Source organism: Ranitomeya imitator, chromosome 5 (assembly GCF_032444005.1).
Source record: "Ranitomeya imitator isolate aRanImi1 chromosome 5, aRanImi1.pri, whole genome shotgun sequence".
In the NCBI taxonomy this organism is placed as follows: Eukaryota; Metazoa; Chordata; class Amphibia; order Anura; family Dendrobatidae; genus Ranitomeya; species Ranitomeya imitator.
In genome coordinates this window covers 262,987,738-263,015,046 of record NC_091286.1, presented here as the reverse complement: position 1 = coordinate 263,015,046, position 27,309 = coordinate 262,987,738, and the positions used below count along the sequence as shown (strand labels likewise).

At 42.3% G+C, this 27,309-nt stretch overlaps 1 protein-coding gene across 4 annotated transcripts in view; it reads left to right on the top strand.

Annotated features, from left to right (window-relative positions):
- SMPDL3A (sphingomyelin phosphodiesterase acid like 3A) overlaps nt 1–27,309 on the top strand; it is a 45,875-nt gene that overhangs the window by 6,851 nt on the left and 11,715 nt on the right. For 2 of the 4 annotated variants that reach the window (XM_069726130.1, XM_069726131.1), the window contains 5 exons: nt 2,646–2,809; nt 6,534–6,747; nt 10,753–10,897; nt 15,047–15,143; nt 18,100–18,278. In XM_069726130.1, coding sequence (XP_069582231.1) covers nt 2,755–2,809; nt 6,534–6,747; nt 10,753–10,897; nt 15,047–15,143; nt 18,100–18,278 — 690 coding nt within the window. In that variant the 5' untranslated portion in view covers nt 2,646–2,754. The remainder of the gene's footprint in view (nt 1–2,645; nt 2,810–6,533; nt 6,748–10,752; nt 10,898–15,046; nt 15,144–18,099; nt 18,279–27,309) is intronic. The other 2 variants (XM_069726129.1, XM_069726132.1) reach the window with 1 other exon arrangement.

The window sequence follows — 27,309 nt, the reverse complement described above, 5'->3', positions numbered from 1 at the left end:
TTATGTTATAAGAGGGTTAGAAAATGAATGCAGGCTTGTTGCTATAGGCAGCACCCACCTTTTATACTTGCACTGGTTTCCTAAACACCATAAATTGCAATGTTTAATAAATGTACTCTTGGCACTAAACAAAAAGCAAGCTATACTTATATGCATATCATGTAGAGATAGTGACTCTTCTACAGAATTAGCATAAGAAGTATGCCAGAGCAATATACTGTGTAATATGTAGTGGAATTGTGTTACTAGAGCAACCAGTATATCCACATATAATCCTGGCACTTGACATTTCTCATTGTTGTGTCACCAGGAAGCTTTTTATACATAGAAGAAAACAACCTTATCAAAATTGAATATAAGCAAGCAACATCAAATATTTTTAAAATATATATGCATTGATCAGCATCGTTAAAGGGATATGTCCACTCTTGTGGGGAGCAGTTGGTGAATGCCAGTGTTATCAGGATTGTCCTACAATTTAACATTACAATTATTTTGTAATGTCTTAGCATACCATAGTCTCTGTGAGAAGAATTTGAAAACAATGCACCCATGACTACATATTTTTGTTACATACTTGGTTTGGCGCCCCTTGCTTTCTTTATGAGAAGTCTTGAATTTTACGCTTGTTAATCATTTTCTTCTTGAAGCTCAGCAGCCAGAAGATGGTGACTCCTGGTCTTTACCATTGGTAGAAATCAGAAGCATCAATTGAAGCATGTAAGTCTCAATGCAAAATCACCAACTTGACCTCACAATATCATGGATCTATAATAGTATTGGTTTTCTCATATAGGCCATAGGGACCCTTCAGCACACCTTGGTTCCTGGGCCTGGGTGTGACTGAAAACCCTGTACCCACCGTAGTTATGAAAGACCGACAAGATGAAGTTGTGGATAATGGTATACACAGAAGAAGATAAACAGTATCAATAGCTGAGGTATTGTGATGTAGTGAAACGCCTCAAGAAGCCCAGGTGGAATATAAAACGCACCAGCTACTGAGGGGTAAGGCCTTTAGGGAAACAGAAACAGTCATTGAACACATGTATGGGGCATCCTAGATGGGGGACTGTCAATGCATTGACCACTCCTTCCTATTATTGAACCTTTGAGCTGTGGGAAACCACTAATCTAACCCAAATCCAACATGCTTTCCCCAGATGTGCTTCAATGGCCCCACAGTATGCAAATCTTTTCATTGTGAAGCTTAAAAGCGACTTTTTGTCCTCATGTCCCATCAGGCCTTTGACCTGCTATCGCTACATTGATGATATTTTAATCATCTGGACGGAGTCTGAGCCACAGCTAAAGACGTTGCATGAACAGTTGTCATACCGGCCTCCTCTGACGCTGCGGCCGCTTCTCCTATCAGTCCCGCTCTCTCCATTTCTCCTCGCCGCTCTCAGTGTCGCGCCGGTTCCCCGCGTCCTCTTCCTGCTGCTCGGGGATTTCGGCGTGGGGTGCACGTTCCTCTTCCCTCCCATCCTGTACCTGCTCCACACATGCGCCTTAGGACGCGGGCGTGCACTTCTTCCTCCAGTTAACCATTTCGGACCCTCCCTGCTCCTGTCTCCTCCAATCAGGTACTTCTTTGGGCTATATCAGGCCTCGCCTCCATAATGGAGGTGCCTGATTGTTGTGTGCAGGTTGTACCTTCGTTTGGCCCTGTCTGGTTCAGATCCTTTTCTGCTCCGGTCTGGTCCGTTTTCTCAGGCTCATTCTCCTCCTGTCTTCCCTCCGTTTTCCCAGCCTGTCTCCCTTGGTTCGTCCCTTCCTCCCCTCTCCCTTTTACTTTCATTCCCAGGATTTCTCCTCCACTTCCGTCCTTCCCTTCTGTCTTTTCCAGAGCCGTCCCTCTTGGTGCCAGCTGTTGCGGTATTGTTCCCCTCGGGCCTGCTCCCCAACTATCCCTGTATAGGGGTTGTCATCTCGGGTTCGCTCGCCCCTGGCTGTATCAGTACCGTGACCCAGAGGGTCCACTCTCTGTCCGGTTCTTCTGTCCTCACGGTCACTATAGGACTGCGCTCAGATTTCATCAGAGTGCAGTCAGATTGTCTCAGTCTTCCGTCCTCACGGTCACTATAGGACTGCGCTCAGATTTCATCAGAGTGCAGTCAGATTGTCACAACAGTTTAATCAATTTCATCCCACCATCAACTTGACACTCAACTACTCCTGTACTGAAATTAACTTTTTGGACACCATCATTAAGCTGCAGAACAATAAAATAGAGACATCCCTGTATCAGAAGCGAATCGACCGTCCAACATACCTTAAATGGGATAGTTTCCATCCAAAACACATAAAAAACACTATTGTTTACAGCCAAGCCATCAGATACAATCGTATATGTTCCAACCCCATGGATAGAGATGAACACCTTGGTCGCCTCAGAAAGACCTTTTTGAATCAGGCTACCATCCAAGAACAATTCAGAACCAAATTACCAGAGCCACTAGAATATCAAGAAATCACCTGCTACATTACAAAGCTAAAGAACAAAATAATCGGGTGCCTCTAGTAGTCACTTACAATCCAAATCTGGAGGTGCTAAGAGGAGTTGAATGGAAATTACAGCCTTTACTACAAAAAGATGCCCGCTTACAATCCATTTTTACAGACCCCCCACTTCTCTGTTTTAGGCAGCCCCCAAATCTAAGAAGTATCATTGTCAGAATCTCCCTGTCTTCTCAAACTGCTGCAGGAATCCATCCTTACAACCACAAAAAATGTAAAACCTGTCCATTTATAATGACAACAGACAAGATAAAGATCCCCAACTCACATCAGGACTACAAGATCCCAGGTACTTTCAGCTGCGACACTTCTAATGTTGTGTACCTAATTATTTGTACTAAATGTCCAACTGTGGGTCTGTATGTTGGGGAGACAGGACAAAAGCTTAGAACAAGAATGAACTCTCATCGCCATTCAATAAGAGAACAAAGATTGTATCTGTGGCAATACATTTTTGTCTCTCTGATCATAGCATTATGGACATGAAATTACTTGTATTAAAAGGTATCTTCAAATCTCAGAGAGACAGAAAAGTCTGGGGATATAAACTTATGACGACCTTTGACACTCTCAGTGCAGGAATGAATATGTCGCATGGATTTATGTATTTTTACATCAATTAAGGAATTTCGTCCTCAGACCATGTGGGGGCATCATAACATAGAACAATACCCCAATCAGAGGACAATAAAACATTTACACTCCTTATCTATGAACTGTTCCAATATTTATGGACATAACTGTTTATCACGTACATAATGGTAGTTCAGCTTCACATCACCTCTCTTATCTATAGCATTATTTCTGTGCTGTGTTGTGCATAAATAAAGTATGTGATTCTACAGAATTTCTATTAGTCTATACCTGATGAAGAGACCTGAGTAGTCTTGAAAGCTTGCAATTTGTTACCATCTTTTCAGTTAGCCATTAAAAGGTATCAACCACTGAGGACTCTCAATTCTAAATATTTTTCTACTTTTGAGCAAATAACAGTCACTTGTTTACAGAGGTATTCTAGCCAGAAACTTGTATTCACCATTCACTTGAATAGGGGATACATATTAGACTGAGATTGATAAGGGGGGTGAGTGCTATCCATATTCATATCCTTATGAAGCATAACACTGGGAATTTGAGTGGAGCACTCAACATAAACACTAAAGTTATGGAAAGAATTGAGTGCTGTACCATCACAGGGTTTTTATTGAGGGGCAATATAGCATAGCATTATAAAGTATAGTAAACAATAAACTCATGTAATAAAGCATTTCAAACATTGTGGAAAGTGTAGCTTGCAGGAGTTAATTTGTAGATTCCTCTTTTGTGGGTTAAACATGACCCAATGCTTGCGGAACAATTTCCCGTATCTTTGAGCTTGAACGATCTAATAGCAGGAACGTGGCAGGTTCCCTCTGCTCCATGACATACTTGTCAACGCAATACTGACCATACTTACATCAGTCGGCTATTTTTTTCAGATCACTGTTTCTGACTAACGAACTGATTACAGTAATGAAACAAGGAATTTCTAAACATTTCCCAACTTACTATGCACATGTAGATTTATCTCTGTAGCCCTTTTTCTGAGGTTCTGAAATTTATCCAATTAAGAAACAACTCTTAAGGTACCGTCACACTAGACGATATCGCTAGCGATCCGTGACGTTGCAGCGTCCTCGCTAGCGATACCGTCCAGTGTGACAGGCAGCAGCGATCAGGCCCCTGCTGTGCTGTCGCTGGTCGGGGAAGAAAGTCCAGAACTTTATTTGGTCGCTGGACTCCCCGCAGACATCGCTGAATCGGCGTGTGTGACACCGATTCAGCGATGTCTTCACTGGTAACCAGGGTATACATCGGGTAACTAAGCGCAGGGCCGCGCTTAGTAACCCGATGTTTACCCTGGTTACCATCCTAAAAGTAAAAAAAAACAAACACTACATACTTATCTACCGCTGTCTGTCCTCCAGCGCTGTGCTCTGCACTCCTCCTGTACTGGCTGTGAGCGTCGGTCAGCCGGAAAGCAGAGCGGTGACGTCACCGCTCTGCTTTCCGGCCGCTGTGCTCACAGCCAGTACAGGAGGAGTGCAGAGAAGCAGAGCGCCGGGGACAGACAGCGGTAGGTAAGTATGTACTGTTTGTTTTTTTTTACTTTTAGGATGGTAACCAGGGTAAACATCGGGTTACTAAGCGCGGCCCTGCGCTTAGTTACCCGATGTTTACCCTGGTTACCGGCATCGTTGGTCGCTGGAGAGCGGTCTGTGTGACAGCTCTCCAGCGACCAAACAGCGGCGCTGCAGCGATCCGGATCGTTGTCGGTATCGCTGCAGCGTCGCTAAGTGTGACGGTACCTTTAGGATACATTCCCGCGATCAGGAAGTAGCAGCGCTTTGGGCGCAACGTATTTTTGCTTAATCCACGTGAGTTCACTGAATAATGTGGATTTACCGCATAAAATACATTCTATTGTGGAAATAGACTAGCGTCTCCACAACAGATTTTGTCATACTGTGGCTCTTAAACCAGAGCCGTGGGTGAATTTACGCAGTGGTAAATAGAAGCACAGTGAGCATGGGTGTCACTGACGTGGTTTGTGGAACCACTGTGCCACGGACCGTGGAGAGTTTTGAGGGGCATGACTAAGTGAACACCTGACTCATCACTAGAGCCTCGGATGGTGAGGTTAGACTTGGCTCCCGATGAATGCCAGATGCCACTACAAGACAGACCAACGGACAAGCAGCTGCTGGACCCAGAGTACAGACTGGAGGTAGCAGCTGGTAGAGTTTGATTTAGAATGCAGCAGAGTTCACACCAGAGTGCAGCAGACAGAGTTTGCAACAGAGTGCAGCAGGCAGGATCTGCATCAGAGTGCAGCAGGCAGGATTTAGACCAGAGTGCAGCAGGCAGTATTTGTATCAGAGTGCAGCAGGCAAGATCTGCATCAGAGTGCAGCAGGCAGAATCTGCATCAGAGTGCAGCAGGAACAAGTATGCAACCTTACACAACTTAGACTGCAAAACAGGACGCGCTGACTCTTTAAGAGGGTGGGAGTGCATGCACACGTGCCCTAAAGATATGGCTAGAGCATTGGCTAAAAGAATGCAGAACATGGGGAAGGGAAGAACTGACCGCAGCACGGGTGAGTGAAGTGACACTCCGGCATGGTGCTAACAATCGGATTTCTATAAATCCCATCCACTGTGCTTGTACTGTACAATGCAGCATTTTGAAAGCAGCGCAAGCGCGTTGCATCCAAAACGCTGCTATTCCTGATCGTAGGCACATACCCTAAATATGGATATGCTTAAGTTTGAAAATGGTGCTCTATCCCTTGGATAAGGAATAACTTACCGATAGCTGGGTGTCAAACCACTGGGACTGAGAGCTGAGTATCAAAGCTCCCATGTGAATGGAGCGGTGGTCGATCATGTGTACTGCATTTATTGCAGGATCACCAACAAGAATGAATGAAGCAGCAGGGCACATGATTGACCACCACTCCAACAAGTGTTCCGGGATAGATGATGGTAGGACCCACAGCAGTTGGGAAGTTATCCTCCATCCCATGGATAAGGGATAACTATGAAACTTGAGAATACACCTTTTAAAGATCAAAAATAGTTTCCAATCTTCAGTTTTGTACAGTTTCCAAATTCCTGTTCCCTATGTATAAAGGTGTTGTCGAACTTGTGTTATTCCCATAAGTGTTAGTGAGAATTCATATTGAGCTAAAACATCCTGTCCAATGTTTCTAGTTCTATTAGGGGCATAGCCGGGGTAGAGGGCAATGCCAACCCCTCACCATCAATAGCCAGCAGTCATGCTTCCTGATTGGCACAGATTTATTCTCCAGAGAATGATCCACCTCCAGAATATCTTTTATCATCTCTATGAATATAATTTTGAACACATTAAATCATAATAATTCTGGGATATATACCCCAAAATATAATTTACGGTAAATCATTTTGGGTCAAGTAAACGCTAACTTTTATTTTCTCCTTTACCTACAGGCCAGTTTTGGCATATTTCAGATCTTCATTTGGACTTTTCCTATCACCTTACTGATGACCATACCAAAGTATGCTTATCCTCTAAGGGTGTCAATGCCTCGAGTCCTGGAATTTTTGGAGACTTTATGTGTGATTCACCATATGAACTTATCTTATCATCAATCCAGTATATCAAAACATCTGGACAAAACGTTGACTTCATGATTTGGACTGGGTAAATAACAGCCACTGTTAACCCTGCTGTTTTGTTCGCATTTACTATACACTTGTAGTGTTCCGGGTCACTATGACCCGGCTTATTAAACCTTGATTTTAGACACTCTAACTCCATTTTTTTATACTTTTTGCTTACTAGACTGATTGTGAACATGTTTGGTAATAAAAAAAAAAAGAAAAATGAACTAGAAATCTTTTTTTTTGTTTTTATTCTGAAAAAACAGATCAATGAGCAAAACGAAAATAGCTTCAAAAACAATAGGAGCTTCTATACTACATCAAAGCATACCAGTGCTGAATATCCAGCAATCTATCATGCTAAGGGTAGAGCAGTGTATCACACAGTAATAACACTAATTACATGTAATAAAATAAAATAAAAGCATTCCTTTACAATATACAATCTATCAATAGAATTGATTAGTAAAAGCATAACAAGCAACATTCCTGTAGAAAACAAAGATACTGCCTGGAACAGAGATATCCTGGAACAGAGGTATGTACACAGCTGCTCTCCAAAGAAACTGAAAGGTAACATGTCTGGGCTAACATATGTGTACTGATAAGAGCAGAGAAGATAAGAACCCTTCTGAAAAAAGCAGATAAGCCAGGAAGACAGACTTACTTAGCAAAAAAAAATTATTTGCAAGACTTTACAGCTCAGCTTTACAAAAAAAAGTCTTAGTGATCTCTCCGGATGCACTCTACATTTTAGAATAGACTGTGCACCAAAAATAATCAATATAAAGCCATTTTTATGGTGCGCAGATCTCAATGCATACCCCCGGTAGAGCGCGTGTACGACCCCATTGAAATAATTTAGGAAATAAATCAATTGATATACAATAGTAGATGCAATAAAAAAAACCAACTGAGGTTATAACTCCTTTATTTCACTGAAAATATGGCCTCAGAGCTGTAAAAAACGATGTCTGGTCACTATGACCCGAACACAACAAGTGTAACTTTTGGCGTGTAGCAAAAAGTAAACGAAAAAAAAAAAAATACTCATAGGTAGGTCCCCCGAAATGAGGAAAAGTCAAGGAGTCTCAAGTTTTATAGACTTACAGAAAAAAATCTACAGGGCCGCAAAAAGTCTGTTCGGGTCACTATGACCCGAACAGAACATAAGGGTTAAAGAGATAGAAGCCTAACACATACCCCTAAATCCAACAGACGCTAAATATGTATAGTACCGCGTCCACATAAATACATAGTTTGCACATGTTCTACGCTATATGTACAGAAAAAAGCATATGAGAAAAATGCGTATTAAGAACAGATCTTTATTGAAAAAAATATATAAAAAAGTTTTGAGAACCATAGAAAAACATACAAATTTAAAAAGTCTTGTAGCCAACAAGATGCTCAAAATGTGAGCCAAGCAAATATATGCGGCACCCCTCCTGGATAAACAGCATTATAAGCGAATAATAATCCACATATCAATGTATTCATGGGACTGACACACATCCAAGTTGTGAGTTAAAGAGCAATACCTCAGGTAATCTATCAGGGACATCAAGCCATAGTAGCATATCTAACTCCTCTTACCCAGTAATGCCCATAGTCATAAGGACAGTGTATGTCAGTGTACTCACACGGAGATGTCAGTCCTTGCTGGTGTCCAGGAAATGGTGCCACAGCCCCTACGCGCGTTTCGGCGGCGTGCCTTCATCAGGGGAAGTGGCATCATACTCCCAGAATGCTCCTTATAAACCAAATTTGACCAATCACCATGTTACTCATGCGTATCACATGTTCCTATACAGAGAGGAAGTCATGGACATGTGATACAGACACATTGCATGTCGGTATTTGTAGTCCTATTTGGTTATGATTCCTCGCGTTGTACTTGCAAAAAGTGACGCACACACCATCAGCGGTCACAGAGTCGGTCGGAAAGGTAGGCGCGCCCGTAGTGGCTGATAACATAATGAGCACAAGGTCCCCGACCGCGTGGCCGCATATGGAGGGAGACCCGGCCCATCAGTCCACCCTCCACACATGACGCGCACCACCGCCGACCACTCCCCCGGAGCGCCTAAGCGCATGCGCCGCAGTCATAGCTCACCGTGCACGGACTACAAGTCTCTCTAGAGTGGTAATTAAGACATCTTTCGTCTCCACATATCAGGATCCTGGTAGGCTTCAGGCCCCATCTCATATAGATCCCGAACTTACTCTATATAAACATAGGCTAAAATACGTCAGTACAGTCAATAGGGCAACGTGTGAACATACAAATAACACCAAACGGTGTTTGTAGTACAGTCTATATTAGATGACCACATACAACGAAAATGTGAACAGGAAATAAAGAAAAGAAAAAGACAAAAAAAACAAAAAGTGCAAATAGACGTGCAGAGATATGGTAGATCCAATTCACATATAATTCTATTTCAGGATGACCCCCGACATTGTATACTGAATATGTAAAAAAGAAATGCGTACCTGCATATATATATCTACCCAAAATCTGCACATATGTATACGTGCGAAAACAGGACCAGTTATTATATCCAACTAAAGAAAAGATATATATATGCACGTAGAAACTTTTAAGAAGGGTTAAAGAGATATCTAGCTGTCAAAGTTAAAGGGGTTGTCTTTTTTTTAGTTTTTAATTATACTAAATTATGTTAATAGTTAAAGGGAATCTGTCACTAGATTTTTGCTTCACCATCTGAGAGCAACATACCGTAATATGGACATAAGATAGCGATATCATCAAAACTACAGAAAGAAAAGCACAACAAAATATATTTCACTGGAATCAGGGTCTCTGCCCCTACATTATGCTACTATCAGATTAGGTGGAAAAGACTTGTTGAAAGATTCCCTTTAAAACAATGTATCTGGGTGACCAGGGTGGGCTTTTGAACTTTAATAAGTAATCCATGAAACTAAGTGATTGGGCATGCTCAAATAGTTAGTCTAAGAGCACATTTACAGGTCCATGCAAATTATTCCTAGCATGGACGTTAGTGCTTAGCTGGCCATGGCGCTCCTGACCCCAGCATAGAAATATATGGAGCTGTCACTCTCGGGTGGCGAGTTTGGCGGTCAGTCCGAGATCAGATCGAGATCCACAGACGTTTGAATGAGCCATAAAGGAGCTGTCTCTTTTCTTTTTGTTGTCACTGAGCTTTTCCTCTCTTTTAGTAGACCCTTGTACCATGTGGGATTCTCAGGTGTTAAATGGGTTGTTTGAGAATTAAGAAAAAAATGCCTTCTTTTTGCACTCTTTTCTGGCATTACAGTTCAGCACCCATTCACTTCAATGCTACTCGGGACACAATCCATGGACAAGGTTCTGTTTCTGAAAAATAAGAAAAAAAACATCTCTTTACATCCTTACTGACAATCTGTCACATTATGTTTATTAGGTCAGGTCAGGGTATACAATCTTTGGTCATTCCTCTCCCTATTGACACAAGCAATGAACAATGAAGAAACAAACAATGCACCAAGAATGTGTGTGAGCTATTTACTAGGAGAAGGGCAGACCAGACATTATCTCTTATCCTAAGTGCCCAGACCTGATTTAAGATGGCCGGCTAACATTCTCTGGAGTTTTTCAATATTTCAGCTAGGTAAAAGAAGATAACTCTGCATAGGGTTCCCAAGTGCCTCAAAATTCCAGGACGGTCAATAAGAATAGGGTCTTTTTTTTCCATTATCTTTTAAAAAAAAATGAAGCTGGAGCAACAACTTGAACCTGGAGCAACTTGTACAAATGTTTATTACTGTAATTAGCATTTTACAATTCACAGTGAATGCAGCTAATGGCTTTGAAACATGATGTTTCTGAACTGCAAACATATTGTCTGTCTGATTTTTTTTTTTGATAAGGTGTCCAGAAAAACTAAAAAATCAAGTGACAACCCTGACTGTGCTTTCGTAACAGTAGCTTTTGTAAAGTAGTAAAACATGAAAAATCCACAATAATATAGAAAATTGTTTAATTCAGACAAATCTAACTTATATTTCTCTTCCACAGTGATAGTCCACCTCATGTTCCTGTGAACGAGTTGTCCACAAAAATGGTGATAGATGTAATTGGGAATATGACCTCTACTATTCGTGGCCTTTTACCTGATATACTTGTTTTTCCTGCACTCGGTAATCATGACTACTGGCCTCAGGTATTTTTCTACTGTTTCATTCTGCAATAAAATGTTATTCCTGACTCTCAATCTGTCCTACTCCCTTTCCACCAATCTTGATCCCATTGTCAGTGAAGTTCATAAAGCTGCCATCATCCCATATGCCATGTGCAATAGGATCTCTGGCTCCATCAGCACTTTCCAGGCTCTAATACTCACACAAAACATATTATTTCTATCAGAAGTGCTGATTTCCAAGAGTCGGCACTTGTAGTCGCACCCAAGGAAAACTTCTTAATACCAGAGTGGCACCACCTACAGATTTACCGACAGCCCCAACAAAATGTCCAATTGATTGTACTTTGGTTGCAATTGACCCTTATATATAAAAATTCTTCAAGTTTTTTAAACGATTGTCAAGTGTATACTATCAGGGGTTAAAAACAAAAAAATTGCTTTCACTATATATATTTGTATGTGCTAAAGTTAAAAAGTCTGAGTTAAAGGTAACCTGTCAGGTTCGATAACGCCATTAACCTGCAGATATAGTTGTAATCTGCGGATGATTCTGCAGATTACTGGCATTATGAAGGTGTCTGACCTCCGTATTGAAAGTGCGGCACCCGGGAGAAAATGTACTTTATTCTCCCAGGAGCTGCTGACTTTTAGTCATGCAGGTGTGTCCAGAGCAGTTGCCGCTCACAATACTGAGAGCTGTGATTGTGTGGCTGTAGGCACGCCCCGGGATCAATACAGATGCGGCTGTCAAGTAATAAACTGTGAGGAATCAACCGCACTCAAACAAAAATCTTGAAACTTTAATGCTGTTTTTTTTGCTACAAAATAATTCACGCTATGTGCTGTAGGCAAAGGAGGAGGCATATCTTGAAGCTATAAGACACTGCAGAGTAACAGAGTAATCCTTCTACGCTTCAAAGATCCCAAACTATTGTGTAGCACCTGTAGCCAGAATAGGATGATATCTCTACACCTCCAGAGCCATTTTCAAACGTTGTCAGTAGCCCAATCCACACCACCTTCCTACTGGAATCATGCCTCCGTCAGCTCTATAGCTCCACTTCAGGTACTCAGTAAATGGGTGAATACCCTCTATATAAGTCCCATGGGTCAATGTTTGTCACTGTGACTCCTTTTCTGTCTGTACTCTGGCCATAGAGATGGTAGTAGGTTTCTTTCACACTGTTCTGAAAGTTGCTCTTGGCTCTTAGTCGCTGCACACTCCCCACTTGTGACAAACTATTCCACAATGCTTCTTATTGTCATGATCCAGTTCTGAGTTTATGTTCAGCTGTTTTATCTCTGGACTGGTCATGTTGGAGTTAATTCCCTCTGCCTCACTTTGAAGCTGGCTGAGCTATTTAAGTCCTCTGCAGCCTGTGGGCCAGTGTCAGCTATAGTTCATGCTGCACGGTTTGAGCACCTGACCTGGATCCCTGTACTAGTGTTCCTCTTTGCCTCTGACTGCCTTCATCCGTTTATGACTTGTTACGACCTTTGGCCTGTACACCGACTTTGTCTTACATCTCACGTTTTGGTTGCAACGTTCCCGGTAGGCTCTGACGTCTTGCTTGTCCCCGACTATTCTCTGCTCGCCCCTTCTGTACCACGCTGCTATCTCCGTGTATGACCTTGGCTTGTCTCATGTCTCTTTCTTTACCTGTGACACCTGTGTTGTTGTTCAGTGTTGCTGCGCTGTGTGTACAACCTCCTTTCCTTAACCAGCACCCCCTGGTGGAGGTTGCTCTATACTGCACTGCAGCAGCACATTACACTTATCTTCTTCACAATCTCTCCATCAACTAACAGGAAGTAGCTTCCCATACAAAATGCCCCAGTAACGCCTCCACACCTTGGCTGCTACTACCTGTTAACCCTGACACAGCCAAACAACCTGCTGCACACCAAAGTACATGTAAAATCACTTTCAGAACAGCAAATCCACACAATAACATTAGAGAAGTCTTCAGACAGGTTTGGACGTCTTCTCCATACTTACACACATAGATGTTAGATGGTCACCTGGTCCCATTATATATCGGTGGGTTCATCCAACTTTTTTCTAATGTGTAAGGTGACCTTAAACTCAAAAAAACTCAAATTCTCAGATCCAATTGAGTATAACATGGAGGATGTGGGACACTGGGGTTTTTGGTGGATGAATATGCAGATCTTAAGTGAATCTAAGCATTACACCAACAATACTAAACGCTCGCATGTACGAATAGTAAAATTTGCTCTTTATCTTTATGTTCTATCACATTATACTTGCTGTGTTTGCCATTCCAATGTCTTTCTTATGTTTTATGACACGCCACTTCTGCTTTATGTAATTATATCGTCTAACCATTTAGTGAATGAAGATGAATAATGCTGAAAGATTCTCACTAGTCTATGGCAGATTGATGAGGGCGAGGTTTAAAAAATGTTAATATATTTCTCATGTAAATTAAATATTGTTATTATATAGACGAACAAAAATCGGGTGAAAGTAAAAGGGTAAGGCAATCTTTTGCAATCTTTTGCCTGCTGTACGGCTAGACATGAGGGAATTCTCGCATATGTGTTTCTAATGAGATCCCAAAGGGCAAAGCACAAGGAAGATCTGTTAGATTATAAATTATACATTGCTGAATCATGTCCTTCCTTTTTTTTACACAGAGTAATTTCACACAGCTTATTGATGGCATTTTTACGCAGTTTTTGAATGTCAGGAGTCAGGAGTGAATTGTGAAGGGAAGAGAAGTGGACGTATAAACCAATGAACTTCTCTTTTTTCATTGTCGAAAACTGCAGAAAAATCTAAATAGAATCTGCTCAATTGACCGTTTTGGTAACTGTGCTTTTGTGCTCTTAGCTCTGAGTTACTAAAACATAATTATCCATCTCTATTTTTGCTTAATGAGAATTTCCATTAATCTTTGAACACCACTATTTTCATATCTAAATACGTTCATCTTTTATAGGGGTTGCCTTCCATCTGTTTGGGTATCCCGTTGCTTGACAAAGACCCATACAGGGTTGAAACGTTGCCTATGCTTGGGTGTTACTAAACACATATGGTGGAATTATTAATTATAGTTCTCTCGAAGTTATATATATATATATTTATTTGATTGCTTACATAGTGCCATTAATTTACACAGTGCTAAACAGACATTATCATGACTGTCCTCATTGGGGCTCACAAACGACACCACCTATCAGTATATCTTTGGAATTTGGGAGGAAACCGGAGAACCCAGAGGAAACCAATGTGAACATGGGGAGAACATACAAACTCCTTGCAGATGTTGTCCTTGGTGGAATTTGTACCCAGAACCCCAATGCTGCAAGGCAACAGGGCTAACCACTGAGCCACCGATCTGCCCCATGCATGTCATAGATTGATGTCCCTTACTCTATATTCTCTATATAAGCTAGAAAGACGCTTCGTAAGCCACTCTTTAATTTTTGGTGGACTTGTGATGTCAGAAAACTGTGCACCTGAATAGCCATTATGTTATACATTTCCCTAGACATGTCAGCAAACACATCGGAGCAGTGGCAATATTAAAGGGGTTGACTCTGATAATAAATCTTCCTTTAATTCTATGACTGTGAAGGGGATTTGAAGTATGATTTCAATGCTAAGGCTAGGTTCCCATTGCATTAATGGGACTGCGCTAACGGACAGAGTTGCACAGTGAAATTAACGCCGTGCAACGCGTCCGTTAGCGCGCCCATTGGCAGCAATGGGAACGCGCATCGCTAGCGCGTGCCATTTTTGGCATGCGCTAGCGATGTGCCGGTGTTTTGTGACGCGCCTCGAACGCTGCTTGCAGCCTCGGACGCGCCCGAGGTCCACTCCCCACTCTAGCAGATCAGGGATCTGCGCTAGCGGGGACGTTAAACGCGACCCCGAAAAAGACATTGCGTTAGCGCAATCCGCTAGCGCTTAGCGCTAAACGGATTGCTCTGACGCAATCTGAACCTAGCCTAAGACTGCTTTAAGGCTACCGAGAAAAAAGCAGCTCAGAATTTTGGAGATAAACGCAACATATAATTCAAATTCTATATAAATTCCCTATAAACTACATAGTTTAAAATGTCTATATTACATTAAATTTTCTTTATCTACTGCAATTGGAGCCACCAAAGCATGTCCACTGTTGTCGTTATGTATTTCAGGACCAGTTGCCTGTATCAGGAAGTGAGGTGTATACAGCAGTGGCCGAATTCTGGAAACCATGGTTATGTGAAGAAGCTCTCAATACATTTCGGAAAGGTATTTTTGTACTTCCTACGTGTACGCGTTGGTTTACTATTTTTAAGCATATGATTTATTTGCCAAAAGAGGAAACAAAAATATATATAGAACTTATGAAAAATGTCTATGTTACTGAATAAAGTTACACAACAAGCAATGCTATTCTTCTTGGCCACACTTAGAGCAATGGTTGGTCAGCAATAAATTACCGCTTCTGTTTAAAGAGCTGAATCGCTTATTCCGAAAAAGTTTTCCTTTCTTTTTCTATGTCCCTGTATTTCAAAGTTATGTCACCCCACATCCTATCCCTGGAAACAAAAAAGCTAATTTTTCCTTCAACATCCCACAGCGAAGTTCTGCAGTATACCGTCAGTTGGTTGAAGGGAAAATTTAATCCTTAACTTCTCAGGGGCATAACTTTGAAAGGGAAAGTCACAATAAAAAACGAAAAACTGTTCCAGAATCAGTGGACTGGTACCAAGTGCAGCACATACTCAGTTCAAATAAAAAAAAAATCCAAAGAAATTCCTGTTTAACTATTTCTGGATTTGGATGACCCAAATACAGTAAATGTCTTGGTGGTCCTCTTTCTACTCTGCAGTGAAGTTCTAAAAGATCACTGCATAGTAGAGTAGCTTCACGTGATCCACATAGAGAAAGCAGAAACAGCTTATTGCCACCTTTGCCTTCCCTGTGTGTACTGTACACAGCATCAAACAAGCGGTGTATACAGTAATAGGAAGCGCTAATGGTGTTTCCACCTCCGGACCCATTGGTCATGTGATAATGCTGGGTGTAGGAAAGGAATAGAAGTTACTGGGTCTTAGGAGCGCTAGTCAGCTTTGCTATGCAGCCAGGAGGCTGAATGTCTCTTTTAAATGGGCATAATATGCCAACCCAAGTTACAGGGGAAGTCAGTCAAAAAAAGTGTTTAATGGTTGAAATGCCCCCAAAAGGCTTTTTACGACCTTATGATGAGCACAAAATGTGAAAAAAAATGAAAAATGAATAATTAAATGGATGAATAAATAAAAAGCTGGAAAACAAATCAATCAATTAAAAAAAAGCTGCTACATACCAAATTATGGTAACTAGTCCCACTCCCATAGAAAAAGCAACATGTCCGATATTTAAAAAGAATTATTTTTGAAAAGGGAACAGAATATAAAATGTGTTTCAATGGTATTTTGTAGTTATAAAAAAAGTGAACAATAGACATGCAGTTCCTTTATTTTCTCTCTAAAAAATAAATATGAAAATAAGATATAAAAATGACGCCCCACATATCAGTAAAAAAGGTGCACATGTTATTTGAATATCAAAAAGAGAAAAAAATGTACACTTCTATAAATCACATGTACTAAAAAAATGTGCGTGGCCTGGTCTTGAACTACTTAACACACCATAAGAATAGGGATAATAAACTGAACTGTATAATGACTTTCCAGGTAAGAATTTTTAGGAATTTCAGCAAAATATGTGTTGTGATGCAGTGACCTCTGTGACAGCTAGGGGGCGCTGTGAGTGCTCCTTGGGATGTGCATGGAGGCATATCTATTGTGATAGTCATGATGAAACAGTGACTGGCTGTGTTGTGAATGGCCGATATGTGTCGCAGAGGGAGTCTGCGTAGTAAGTCTGATGCAATGTTGTTGTTGTTCTGGGACCTGTAGTCCCTCAAGAGTGTATATGTATGGTGTAGCTGTAAGGGAGACTTACTAGGCTAGTTGTGTGAGCTGGGCGGGACAAACTAGCCACACATCCACACTCCCACCCAGGGGAGTGGTTAAGGATATATATAAGGTGACCAGGGTGTGGGTCACATGTTCCTCGGTGGTTCCAGTGGGAGGTCCTGGGAGTAGGACCGGATCCCTGAATAGCACACTGTTGGATTTCCTGGGAGTAGGAGTCCTGAATAGCACAGGGTGGGTTTTTTTTTACCTGGTCAGCCTGGTGTGCTGGATTTCCTGGGAGTAGGAGTCCTGAATAGCACACTGAACAACCTGTGTTGTATTTCCTGGGAGTATGAGTCCTGAAGAGCACATGGTGGGGCTTTGGACTTGCGGGTGGCCTGGGGTGTTGGACGAGGTCCTGAATAGCACCTGGACAGGTCACATGTGCGGTTCATGTGGGGAAGCTACCGTCCTTCGGTGGGTCTGGACTGACTAAGATATGCCGCCCAGGCAAGTTGGTGATCCCTGTGAGGCAGCTTTCCCGGAGGAGTGGACTGACAAGGAGTCAGCAGGTGGAGCAGGAGCTCCCGTCAGGTACCTTTACAGACTGTTGGTGCTTGTGATGTTCTATGAACTGTGTGGTCTCCCACGGTGACTGAACGGAGTGAGGTTCGGCGTGTTTAGAGACCGCGACCCAGTGTCATATGCGCTGTATGTGACTTGGGACATTGGTGAACTGAACGGCGTACGGACACCCATGGTAACTGGGTGAAGTGAGAGGTCCAGCATGTTTAGTGTCCGTGAGTCAAAGCCGTGTATGAAGTGTGCAATATAAAGCTGCAAGTTAATATCACCAGTTGGTGCCTATTGTGTTCTATGGAATGTATAATATGGACTGTGCATAACCCGGTTTATGACCTTTAATAAACCGCATGGACTGTTTTGTGTTCAAAAATCGTGCCTGACTACGTTAATCCCGTGCCAAGCGAGTGTCCCCCAATACACTTAGTGAGAGCAATCTTACAGTGTGCAATGTTAAAGTGTAGAAAATAAGTCTAAAATTAAAAAATATAATCTAAAAATTATTGAAAATTTTTAAAAATATGACCTCTAGTGAGCTCTCTAATACCCTATCAATATCCTCACTTCTACTTATAGCTACAATGAAACTAAAATGTTGTCACACATTAAAAACAAAAAAAAACAAAATCCACTAGTATAGATAAAGAATTTGCCCTTAAATAATACATATAAATTGTAGGATTATTTAACCATAGCATCTTTTCCATTTTTTGTTGCAGGCGGGTACTATTCTCAGATCTACAAATTGAATGAATCTTCGCCTCCTCTTAGAATCATCAGTTTAAACACCAACTTGTACTATAGTCCAAATAAAGAGACGGTTAACATAACAGACCCTGCTGATCAGTTGGAATGGCTGGAAGAAACCTTAAAATATTCTCGCCAAAACAATGAGAAGGTAACAAATGAGTGGACATGAGAGTTCCTTAGGCTCAATGCACACCATGTGTATGCACTTAGCCTAAAATATACAGTATGTTGGGTGGTTTTCCCAGTGTATACTATAACATTGTAATAGGCCCCCATTCACCAGACAGAGGGCAAAAATGTGTTCTTTCATCCTCCATCTGGCATAAATGCATTTGTATACCGTAAGCTTTGTGTTCTATCAAAGTTCAGCAGATTGTGCTTTCCTTTACAGTGGGACAAAGTAAAAAGACATCTATATCATGCTGTGTATGTTTTTTATTAAATGAGTTGCTATTAGGGGCGTAACTAGAATCCTATGGGTCCTAGTGCAAAATTTGCATTTCAGACCCCAGTAGGATGTTGGTCAGATGTATGGGCCCCAGTAACGTTTTAGATCATGTTCCCTTTTCTTCTTAATCCAGCACATCCCGCTATGGCTTCTTCCAGTCAGGAATTGCCTCTGCAGAAAGTAATGCACAGACATTTATGACTGATCACTTGTACAGCACCTTCCACTTGAACACTGCTGTAACAAATTTGTGCAATGGTACCACCCTTGTGCCCTGCACAGTACCCATACCTCTCTTATGTTCCCCACATGATAACAGTGTCCTCAAACGTAAAATATGTTACAGTAGTGATGTTTTCCTATGTGATCACCTTAAAGCAGAAATGTCCTACTCTATGGCTCCCATAACATATTAATGCACAATTCCTGTTTTGTGCCACCCGTTTAAAAGAAAGTTTCCTCTTTATGCACCGGTATACAGTTATGCTCAAAGTTTACATACCCCAGCAGAATTTTTGTTTTCTTGGCCTTTTTCCAGAGAATATGAATGATAACACCAAAACTTTTTCTTCCCTCATGGTTAGTGGTTGGGTGAGGACATTTATTGTCAAACTATTGTCCTTGCTCTTTTTAAATCATAATGACAATCCAAAACATCCAAATGACCCTGATTCTCAAAATTCACATACCCTGGTGATTTTGGCCTGATAACATGCACAGAAGTTGACAAAAATGGGTTTGAATGGCTACTAAAGGTAACATCCTCACCTGTAACCTGTTTGCTTGTAATCAGTGTGTGTGCATAAAAGCTGAGTGAATTTCTGGGATCCAGACAGACTCTTGCATCTTTCATCCAGCCACTGATGTTTCTGGGTTGTCAGTCATGGGGAAAGCAAAAGAATTGTCAACGGATCTACAGGAAAAGGTAGTTGAACTGTATAAAACAGGAAAGGGATGCAAAAAGATATTCAAGGAATTGATAATGCCAGTCAGAAGTATTCAGACTGTGACTAACCCCATTCCGACATCGGCGTAATAGTATGCTGATGTCGGACTCCCTCCCTTTTGATGTGGGCTCCGGCGGTGAGCCCATATCTTTCCAGGGACATGTCAGCTGTTTCGAACAGCTGACATTTGCCCGCAATAGCTGCGGGTGTAATCGCGAGCCACTCGCAACTATTAACCAGTTAATTACTGCTGTCAAACTCTGACAGTGGCATTTAACAAGCGCTTCTGGCAATCGCGCTGGAAATATACACAGCGGTGACCCCTATCACGTGATCGTGGGTCACCGAAGTGTTGGCATGACAACCGGAGGTCTCCTGGAGACCTTTATGGTTGTCAGCACCGACTTGCTGTGAGCGCCACCCAATGGTTGACGCTCATAGCAAGTGAGTAAATCTGCTATATAGAGGTGATCTGATCTATATGTAGCAGAGCCGATCGGGTTGTGCCAGCTTCTAGTTTCGTATGTAAGCATCTTAAAAGTAAAAAAATTTTTTTTTTTTTAAATATTAAAAAATATAAACATTCCAATCACTCCCCTTTCCCCATTCAAAATAAAACAATATTCCATCCAAAATAATAACATATTCCATCCTGTACTAATGTTCCCTTTCATATGCCCCTTTGAATAATGTCCCTTGTTCTGGGCTCCATCCTGTAATAATGTCTTCCATTCCATTTGGTCCCATTCTACAATAATATCCCTATCCTATAATAATATGCTCCATCCTGTAGTAATCTTCCCTTTCATAGGCCCCTTTTGATAATGTCCCCTGTCCTAGCACACATCTTGTAATATTGTCCTCCCATCCTGGCCTCATCCTGTAATAATGCCCCCATCCTGTAATAATGTCCTATATCCTGTAATTTCCTCCGTCATGGCCCTTATCATGTAATAATGTCCTCTGTCTTGGTCCATATTCTATAATATTGTCCTCCCTCCTGGCCTATATCCTGAAATAATGTCCCCCATTCTGGCCCCTATCCTGTAACAATGCTCAGTTTCCTTAGCCCCTTCTTTCAGTATTGTCCCCATCCTGTAAAAACGTCCCCCATCCTGGGCCCCTTTCTATAATATCCCTCATTCAAGGTCCTTATCTTGTTGTAATGTTCCTGCAATCCTGTAATAATGTCCCTCATCCTGTCCCCTACTTTTGATTCGGGTTCGCCAAGTATTCAGCCATCATCGGACTCTGCCGCTTAAATGCCGCTGTCAATCAGTGCCATTAACCTGTAAACGGCAGAGGGCGTATCGTTCCATCTCCTCATTGGTGCTCCTGTGACGCAATCGCAGGATTCCGATGTGTTGCTTTGAAAGCCAGGGGTCTGTGTCTGTCATCACAGTACTTCTGTGAAAACCAGCCTGTGGCTGACGATCATAGGAGACTGTGATATTAGCTATACATAGAAGGGCTCCAGCCCTGCTATGTAGAGCACAAACGATCAGAGGATCGCAGGTTCAAGTTCTCTAGTCTTAACCCCTTCACAACATGCGCCGTATATATACTGTTCTGCGGCAGCTGTGTTCCCGCAAAGAGAAACATATGTACGGCGCGGTGATAATGTGGGCTCACTCTGAGTGCCGCCGTGAACGGGTGCAGGTGTCCACTCTATCCTGCAACAACGCCTAAGATCGGTGCTAGCACAGGTCCTGGGTATTTAACCCTTCTGATGCCACTATCAATAGTGACAGCAACATCGAGGAGCATTGCATAGGGAGTGAGTTCCCTGTGTGCTTCCAACATCACAACGCGATGCAATCACGTTGTGCTGATGGTCTCCATGGTTGACCCTTGGCCGCAAGATGGCCATGGGGTCCTGCAGAGGTAGTGGCTTGTGAGCACCTGCTAAGATCAGGAGCTGACACGTCTCCTCCCTTGCCTGTCAGACGCTGCTCTGATGCCCTGCAATGCAGAAGCATTGCAAAGTATCAGATCAGTAATCTGATACTATAGAGTGATGTCCCTTCCTGGGACAATGTAAAAAATAAAAAAAGTTATTACAAGTGTAAAAGTATTAACCCCTTCCCGACCTGTGAAACAGCATATGGGTCATGAAAGTCGGTGCCAATCCAACCTGGATCTTCCCACACCTTTCCCCTTGTCACGCTCAGCCCTGTCATCTTTGGAGCCGCACTCCACCTGCATCTTTTTCTGGACATTCGTGCAGACTCTGCCAATCTTCAGGTCCAGCTATTTGCACCACGCTTGGGGTAGACTTATCATCTTTTGGGCTGGGCTCAGCTATTTTTACCTGGCAGGCTTTCTAGCCATTACCCTATACGTTGACACTGCCTGGTCATTTGGCTGCAGGGTTTCTTTATTGTGACAGGGCCGCACCGCACCCGCCTATTGTTTTACACTACACATGTGATGGGCATTTGTTTATGACAGATTTGGGGATACCCACTTTCTGTCTCACTATAGTTATATCAAAACTATGGTCCAGTGTTATATAGGTTTCTATCTGCTATATGTGTAGTGTTTTTTTCATACATGATTGCTGTAATTTATGACAGTCCAAATACGGTTCTTTGTCACAGATTGTCGGGTATGGTTGTTTAGCCTAATACATGTGCATCATTCTTTATATGTACAGTCATGGCCAAAAGTATTGACACCCCTGCAATTCTGTCAGATAATACTCAGTTTCTTCCTGAAAATGATTGCAAACACAAATTATTTGGTATTATTATCTTCATTTAATTTGTCTTAAATTAAAAAACACAAAAAGATTTGTCCTAAAGCCAAATTGGATATAATTCCACACCAAACATAAAAAAGGGGGTGGACAAAAGTATTGGCACTGTTCGAAAAAACCATGTGATGCTTCTTTAATTTGTGTAATTAACAGCACCTGTAACTTACCTGTGGCACCTAACAGGTGTTGGCAATAACTAAATCACACTTGCAGCCAGTTGACATGGATTAAAGTTGACTCAACCTCTGTCCTGTGTCCTTGTGTGTGCCACATTGAGCATGGAGAAAAGAAAGAAGACCAAAGAACTGTCTGAGGACTTGAGAAACCAGATTGTGAGGGAGCATGAGCAATCTCAAGGCTACAAGTCCATCTCCAAAGACCTGAATGTTCCTGTGTCTACCGTGCGCAGTGTCATCAAGAAGTTTAAAGCTCATGGCACTGTGGCTAACCTCCCTAGATGTGGACGGAAAAGAAAAATTGACAAGGGATTTCAACGCAAGAATGTGCGGATGTTGGATAAAGAACCTCGACTAACATCCAAACAAGTTCAAGCTGCCCTGCAGTCCGAGGGTACAACTGTGTCAACCCGTACTATCTGTCGGCGTCTGAATGAAAAGGGACTATATGGTAGGAGACCCAGGAAGACCCCACTTCTTACCCCGAGACATAAAAAAGCCAGGCTGGAGTTTGCCAAAACTTACCTGAAAAAGCCTAAAACGTTTTGGAAGAATGTTCTCTGGTCAGATGAGACAAAAGTAGAGCTTTTTGGGCAAAGGCATCAACATAGAGTTTACTTGAGAAAAAAAGAGGCATTCAAAGAAAAGAACACGGTCCCTACAGTCAAACATGGCGGAGGTTCCCTGATGTTTTGGGGTTGCTTTGCTGCCTCTGGCACTGGACTGCTTGACCGTGTGCATGGCATTATGAAGTCTGAAGACTACCAACAAATTTTACAGCATAATGTAGGGTCCAGTGTGAGAAAGCTGGGTCTCCCTCAGAGGTCATAGGTCTTCCAGCAGGACAATGACCCAAAACACACTTCAAAAAGCACTAGAAAATGGTTTGAGAGAAAGCACTGGAGACTTCTAAGGTGGCCAGCAATGAGTCCAGACCTGAATCCCATAGAACACCTGTGGAGAGATCTAAAAATGGCAGTTTGGAGAAGGCAGCCTTCAAATATCAGGGACCTGGAGCAGTTTGCCAAAGAAGAATGGTCTAAAATTCCAGCTGAGCATTGTAAGAAACTAATTGATGGTTACCGGAAGCGGTTGGTCGCAGTTAATTTGGCTAAAGGTTGTGCAACCAAGTATTAGGCTGAGGGTGCCGATACTTTTGTATGGCCCATTTTTGGAGTTTTGTGTGAAGTGATCAATGTTTTGCTTTTTGCTTCATTCTCTTTTGTGTTTTTTCATTTAAGACAAATTAAATGAAGATAATAATACCAAATAATTTGTGATTACAATCATTTTCAGGAAGAAAATGAGTATTATCTGACAGAATTGCAGGGGTGTCAATACTTTTGGCCATGACTGTACATATGGGGAAGGGTGTTTTTGTTATATTTTTAATTGGTTTTATATTGATGTTTGTGTCTTTGCTGTTATAATAAAATTTGTATATATTTTTTGGTATCTCGTAGCAGGTGTGCACATTTATACGCATTGGCCTTTTTTCTTTGTTCCAATCCGACCTGTGACGCATATGCTGTGTCACAGAATGATGCGTTCCTGCAGATTGGGTGAAAGGGTTAACTCCAATTTCACCTGACCTACAGGAACAGGGGGAGTGGCACTTCAGCCCAGGTGGGTGGCTTTGTCCCCACATGGCTACGATCGTTCTGATTGGCTGTTGAAAGTGAAACAGCCAATCAGAGCAATTTGTAATATTTCACCAGTCGAACTGCTGAAATATTACAATCCAACCATAGCTGAGGCTGCAATATCATCGGCCATGGCTGGAGACCCCGATCCACCCCCCCACTGACTGACAGCAGCTGCCGCTGCCGTTAGCCCTCCTCTCCCCTCCGTCCTGTCCTCTGTCCCCCCTTCCTGTCCTCCATCCCCCCGCTGTCCGCTCACCCCTTCTGTGCCTCCCGAGTCCTGGCGTCCCTCCCGCTGCCGGCGGTCTTCAGCGATGGGCGCCGCCATCTTCCAAAATGGCTTGCGTATGCGCAGTGCGTCCGCCGAATCTACGGCCAGCAGATTCATTCATTCAATGCCGGTACATTTTGATCACTGTGATACAACCTATCACAGTGATCAAAATAAAAAAATAGTAAATAACTCCCTCCTTTATCTCCCCCACAGGTAGGGAAAATAAAAAAATAAAGAAAATATTTTTATTTTTCCACTAGGGTTATTGTTAGGGTTAGGGCTAGGGTTAGGGTTAGGGTTAGGGCTAAGGTTAGTGTTAAGGTTAGAAATCGGGTATGTACACATGGTGCGGATTTAGCTGCGGATCCGGAGTAGATTGGCCGCTGCGAATTCGCAGCAGTTTTCCATGCATTGTACAGTAACATGTAAACATATGGAAAACCAAATCCGCTATGCCCATGGTGCTGAAAATACCGCGCGGAAATGCTGAGTTGTATTTTCCGCAGCATGTTAATTCTTTTGCGGATTCCACAGCGTTTTACACCTGCTTCTCAATAGGAATCTGCAGGTGTAAAACGGCAGGAAATCCGCAGGTAAAATACAGTGTATTTTACCTGCGGATTTTTCAAAATTGGTGCGGATAAATCCGCACACAAATCCACAACGTGGGCACATAGCCTTAAGGTTAGGGTTGGAAATAGAGTTAGGGTTGGGATTAGAGTTGGGGTTAGAATTAGGGTTAAGATTAGGGGTGTGTTGGGGTTAGGGTTAGGCATGTGGCTAGGGTTGGGATTAGGGTTAGGGGTGTGTTGGGGTTAGGGTTGTGGTTAGGGTTATGCTTAGGGTTGAGATTAGAGTTAGGGGTGTGTTGGGCTTAGGGTTGTGATTAGGGTTATGGTTAGGGTTGGGATTAGGGTTAGGGGTGTGTTGGGGTTAGTGTTGGAGTTAGAATTGAGGGGTTTCCACTGTTTAGGCACATCAGGGGGTCTCAAATGCGACATGGCGCCACCATTGATTTCAGCCAATCTTGCATTCAAAAAGTCAAATAGTGCTCCCTCCCTTCCAAGCCCCGACGTGCGCCCAAACAGTGGTTTACCCAAACATATGGGGCATAAGCATACTCAGGAAAAATTGCACAACAACTTTGGGGGTCTAATTTCTCCTGTTACCCTTGCGAAAATAAAAAATTGGGGGCTAAAAATTTATTTTTGTGGGAAAAAAGTGATTTTTTACTTTCACGGCTCTACGTTATAAAATTCTGTGAAGCACTTGGGAGTTCAAAGTGCTCACCACACATCTAGATAAGTTCCTTGGGGGGTCTATTTTCCAAAATGGGGTCACTTGTGGGGGGTTTCTACTGTTTAGGCACATCAGGGGCTCTGCAAACGCAACATGACGTCCGCAGACCATTCCATTAAAGTCTGCATTTCAAAACGTCACTACTTCCCTTCCGAGCCCCGACGTGTGCCCAAATAGTGGTTTACCCCCACATATGGGGTACCAGCGTACTCATAAAAAACTGGGCAACAACTTTTGAGGTGATCCCGGCCTAAAGGAGAGACTTTCCAATGTAGTAATCTATCCTTTTAAATAGCCAGAACTGGATCACATATTTTAGATGTGGCCTGACAAGTGATTTATAGAGGGCTAACAATACATTGGAAGCACAGAATTTAACCTCTTTTTAGGGTAAGTTCAAATAGAGCGTTTTTGCTGCATTTTTTTTTCAGCAGCAAAACCTGATCATCTTGGCAGATAAGAAGCTGCGCCAAACATGCAGGTTTAGGTGCATTTTTTGTGCACTTTGTGTCGCGTTTTTACAGCAATTTTGGTGCGTTTTTTTCATGCATTTTTTTCTCTTTGTGCATGCCAATAAAGTTGAGTGCACACAGAGAAAAAAAACCCAACTTCCTGTAGATAGAATGAATAGATAAAATAGATAGATTGAAAGAATATATAGAATGAATAGATAGAATAGATCGATTGATAAAATAGATAGAGTAGATACATTACCTGCGGTATCCTCTTCCCTGGCATTTTCCCACGGTGTAGAGGTTACCTCCGGTCAGGCTGTGAGGGAGCGCAGGCTCGATGATGTCACCGCTCGTTACTGAGCCTGCGCCCGCTCCGTCTCATTCATTCCCCAGTCACTTACAGCCGGGAGCAGTCACATTAGCAGTGCTCCTGGTTGTAAGCTTTATCTCTCCCAGGTAATACATGGGACACTCGTTATATTGGACTATGACAGATCAGGGAGTATACTTTTGCTTTTTTATTTTATTTTTATTAAAAAGAATGAGCGCGTTAAGGACCTTCGATGACGTCGCGGCTTGTGATTGGTCGCGAGAGCGGTCACATGACTGCTCAGCGACCAATCACAAGCCGCGACGTCATCGAAGGCCCTTAATGCGCTCATTCTTCGGAACAAAAGCAAGGCGGTTGCAGCGGTGACGACCAGGGCGCGTCAGAGGGTGAGTATATCAACATTTTTTATTTTTATTCTTTATTTTACACATGAATATGGATCCCAGGGCCTGAAGGAGAGTTTCCTCTCCTTCAGACCCTGGGATCCATTACAGGATACCTTCCGATATTTGTATCCCATTGACTTGTATTGGTATCGGATATCGGTATCGGCGATATCCGATATTTTTTGGATATCGGCCGATACCATCCGATACCGATACTTTCAAATATCGGACAGTATCGCTCAACACTACAGAAGATCGATGGCTTCACTTTCGAATGGCAGAACAATAAAAAGATGGTCAAAACTGTGTGGTGTTTTAATTCATTAAAATATTTTTTTTCTGCATGTGTGTTTATTTAACCCTTTAACTACTATAGGATTAGTAATGGATAGGTGTCTTATTAACACCTCTCCATTGCTAAGCCGGCTTAATGTCACCTTACAATAGCAAGGTGACGTTAAC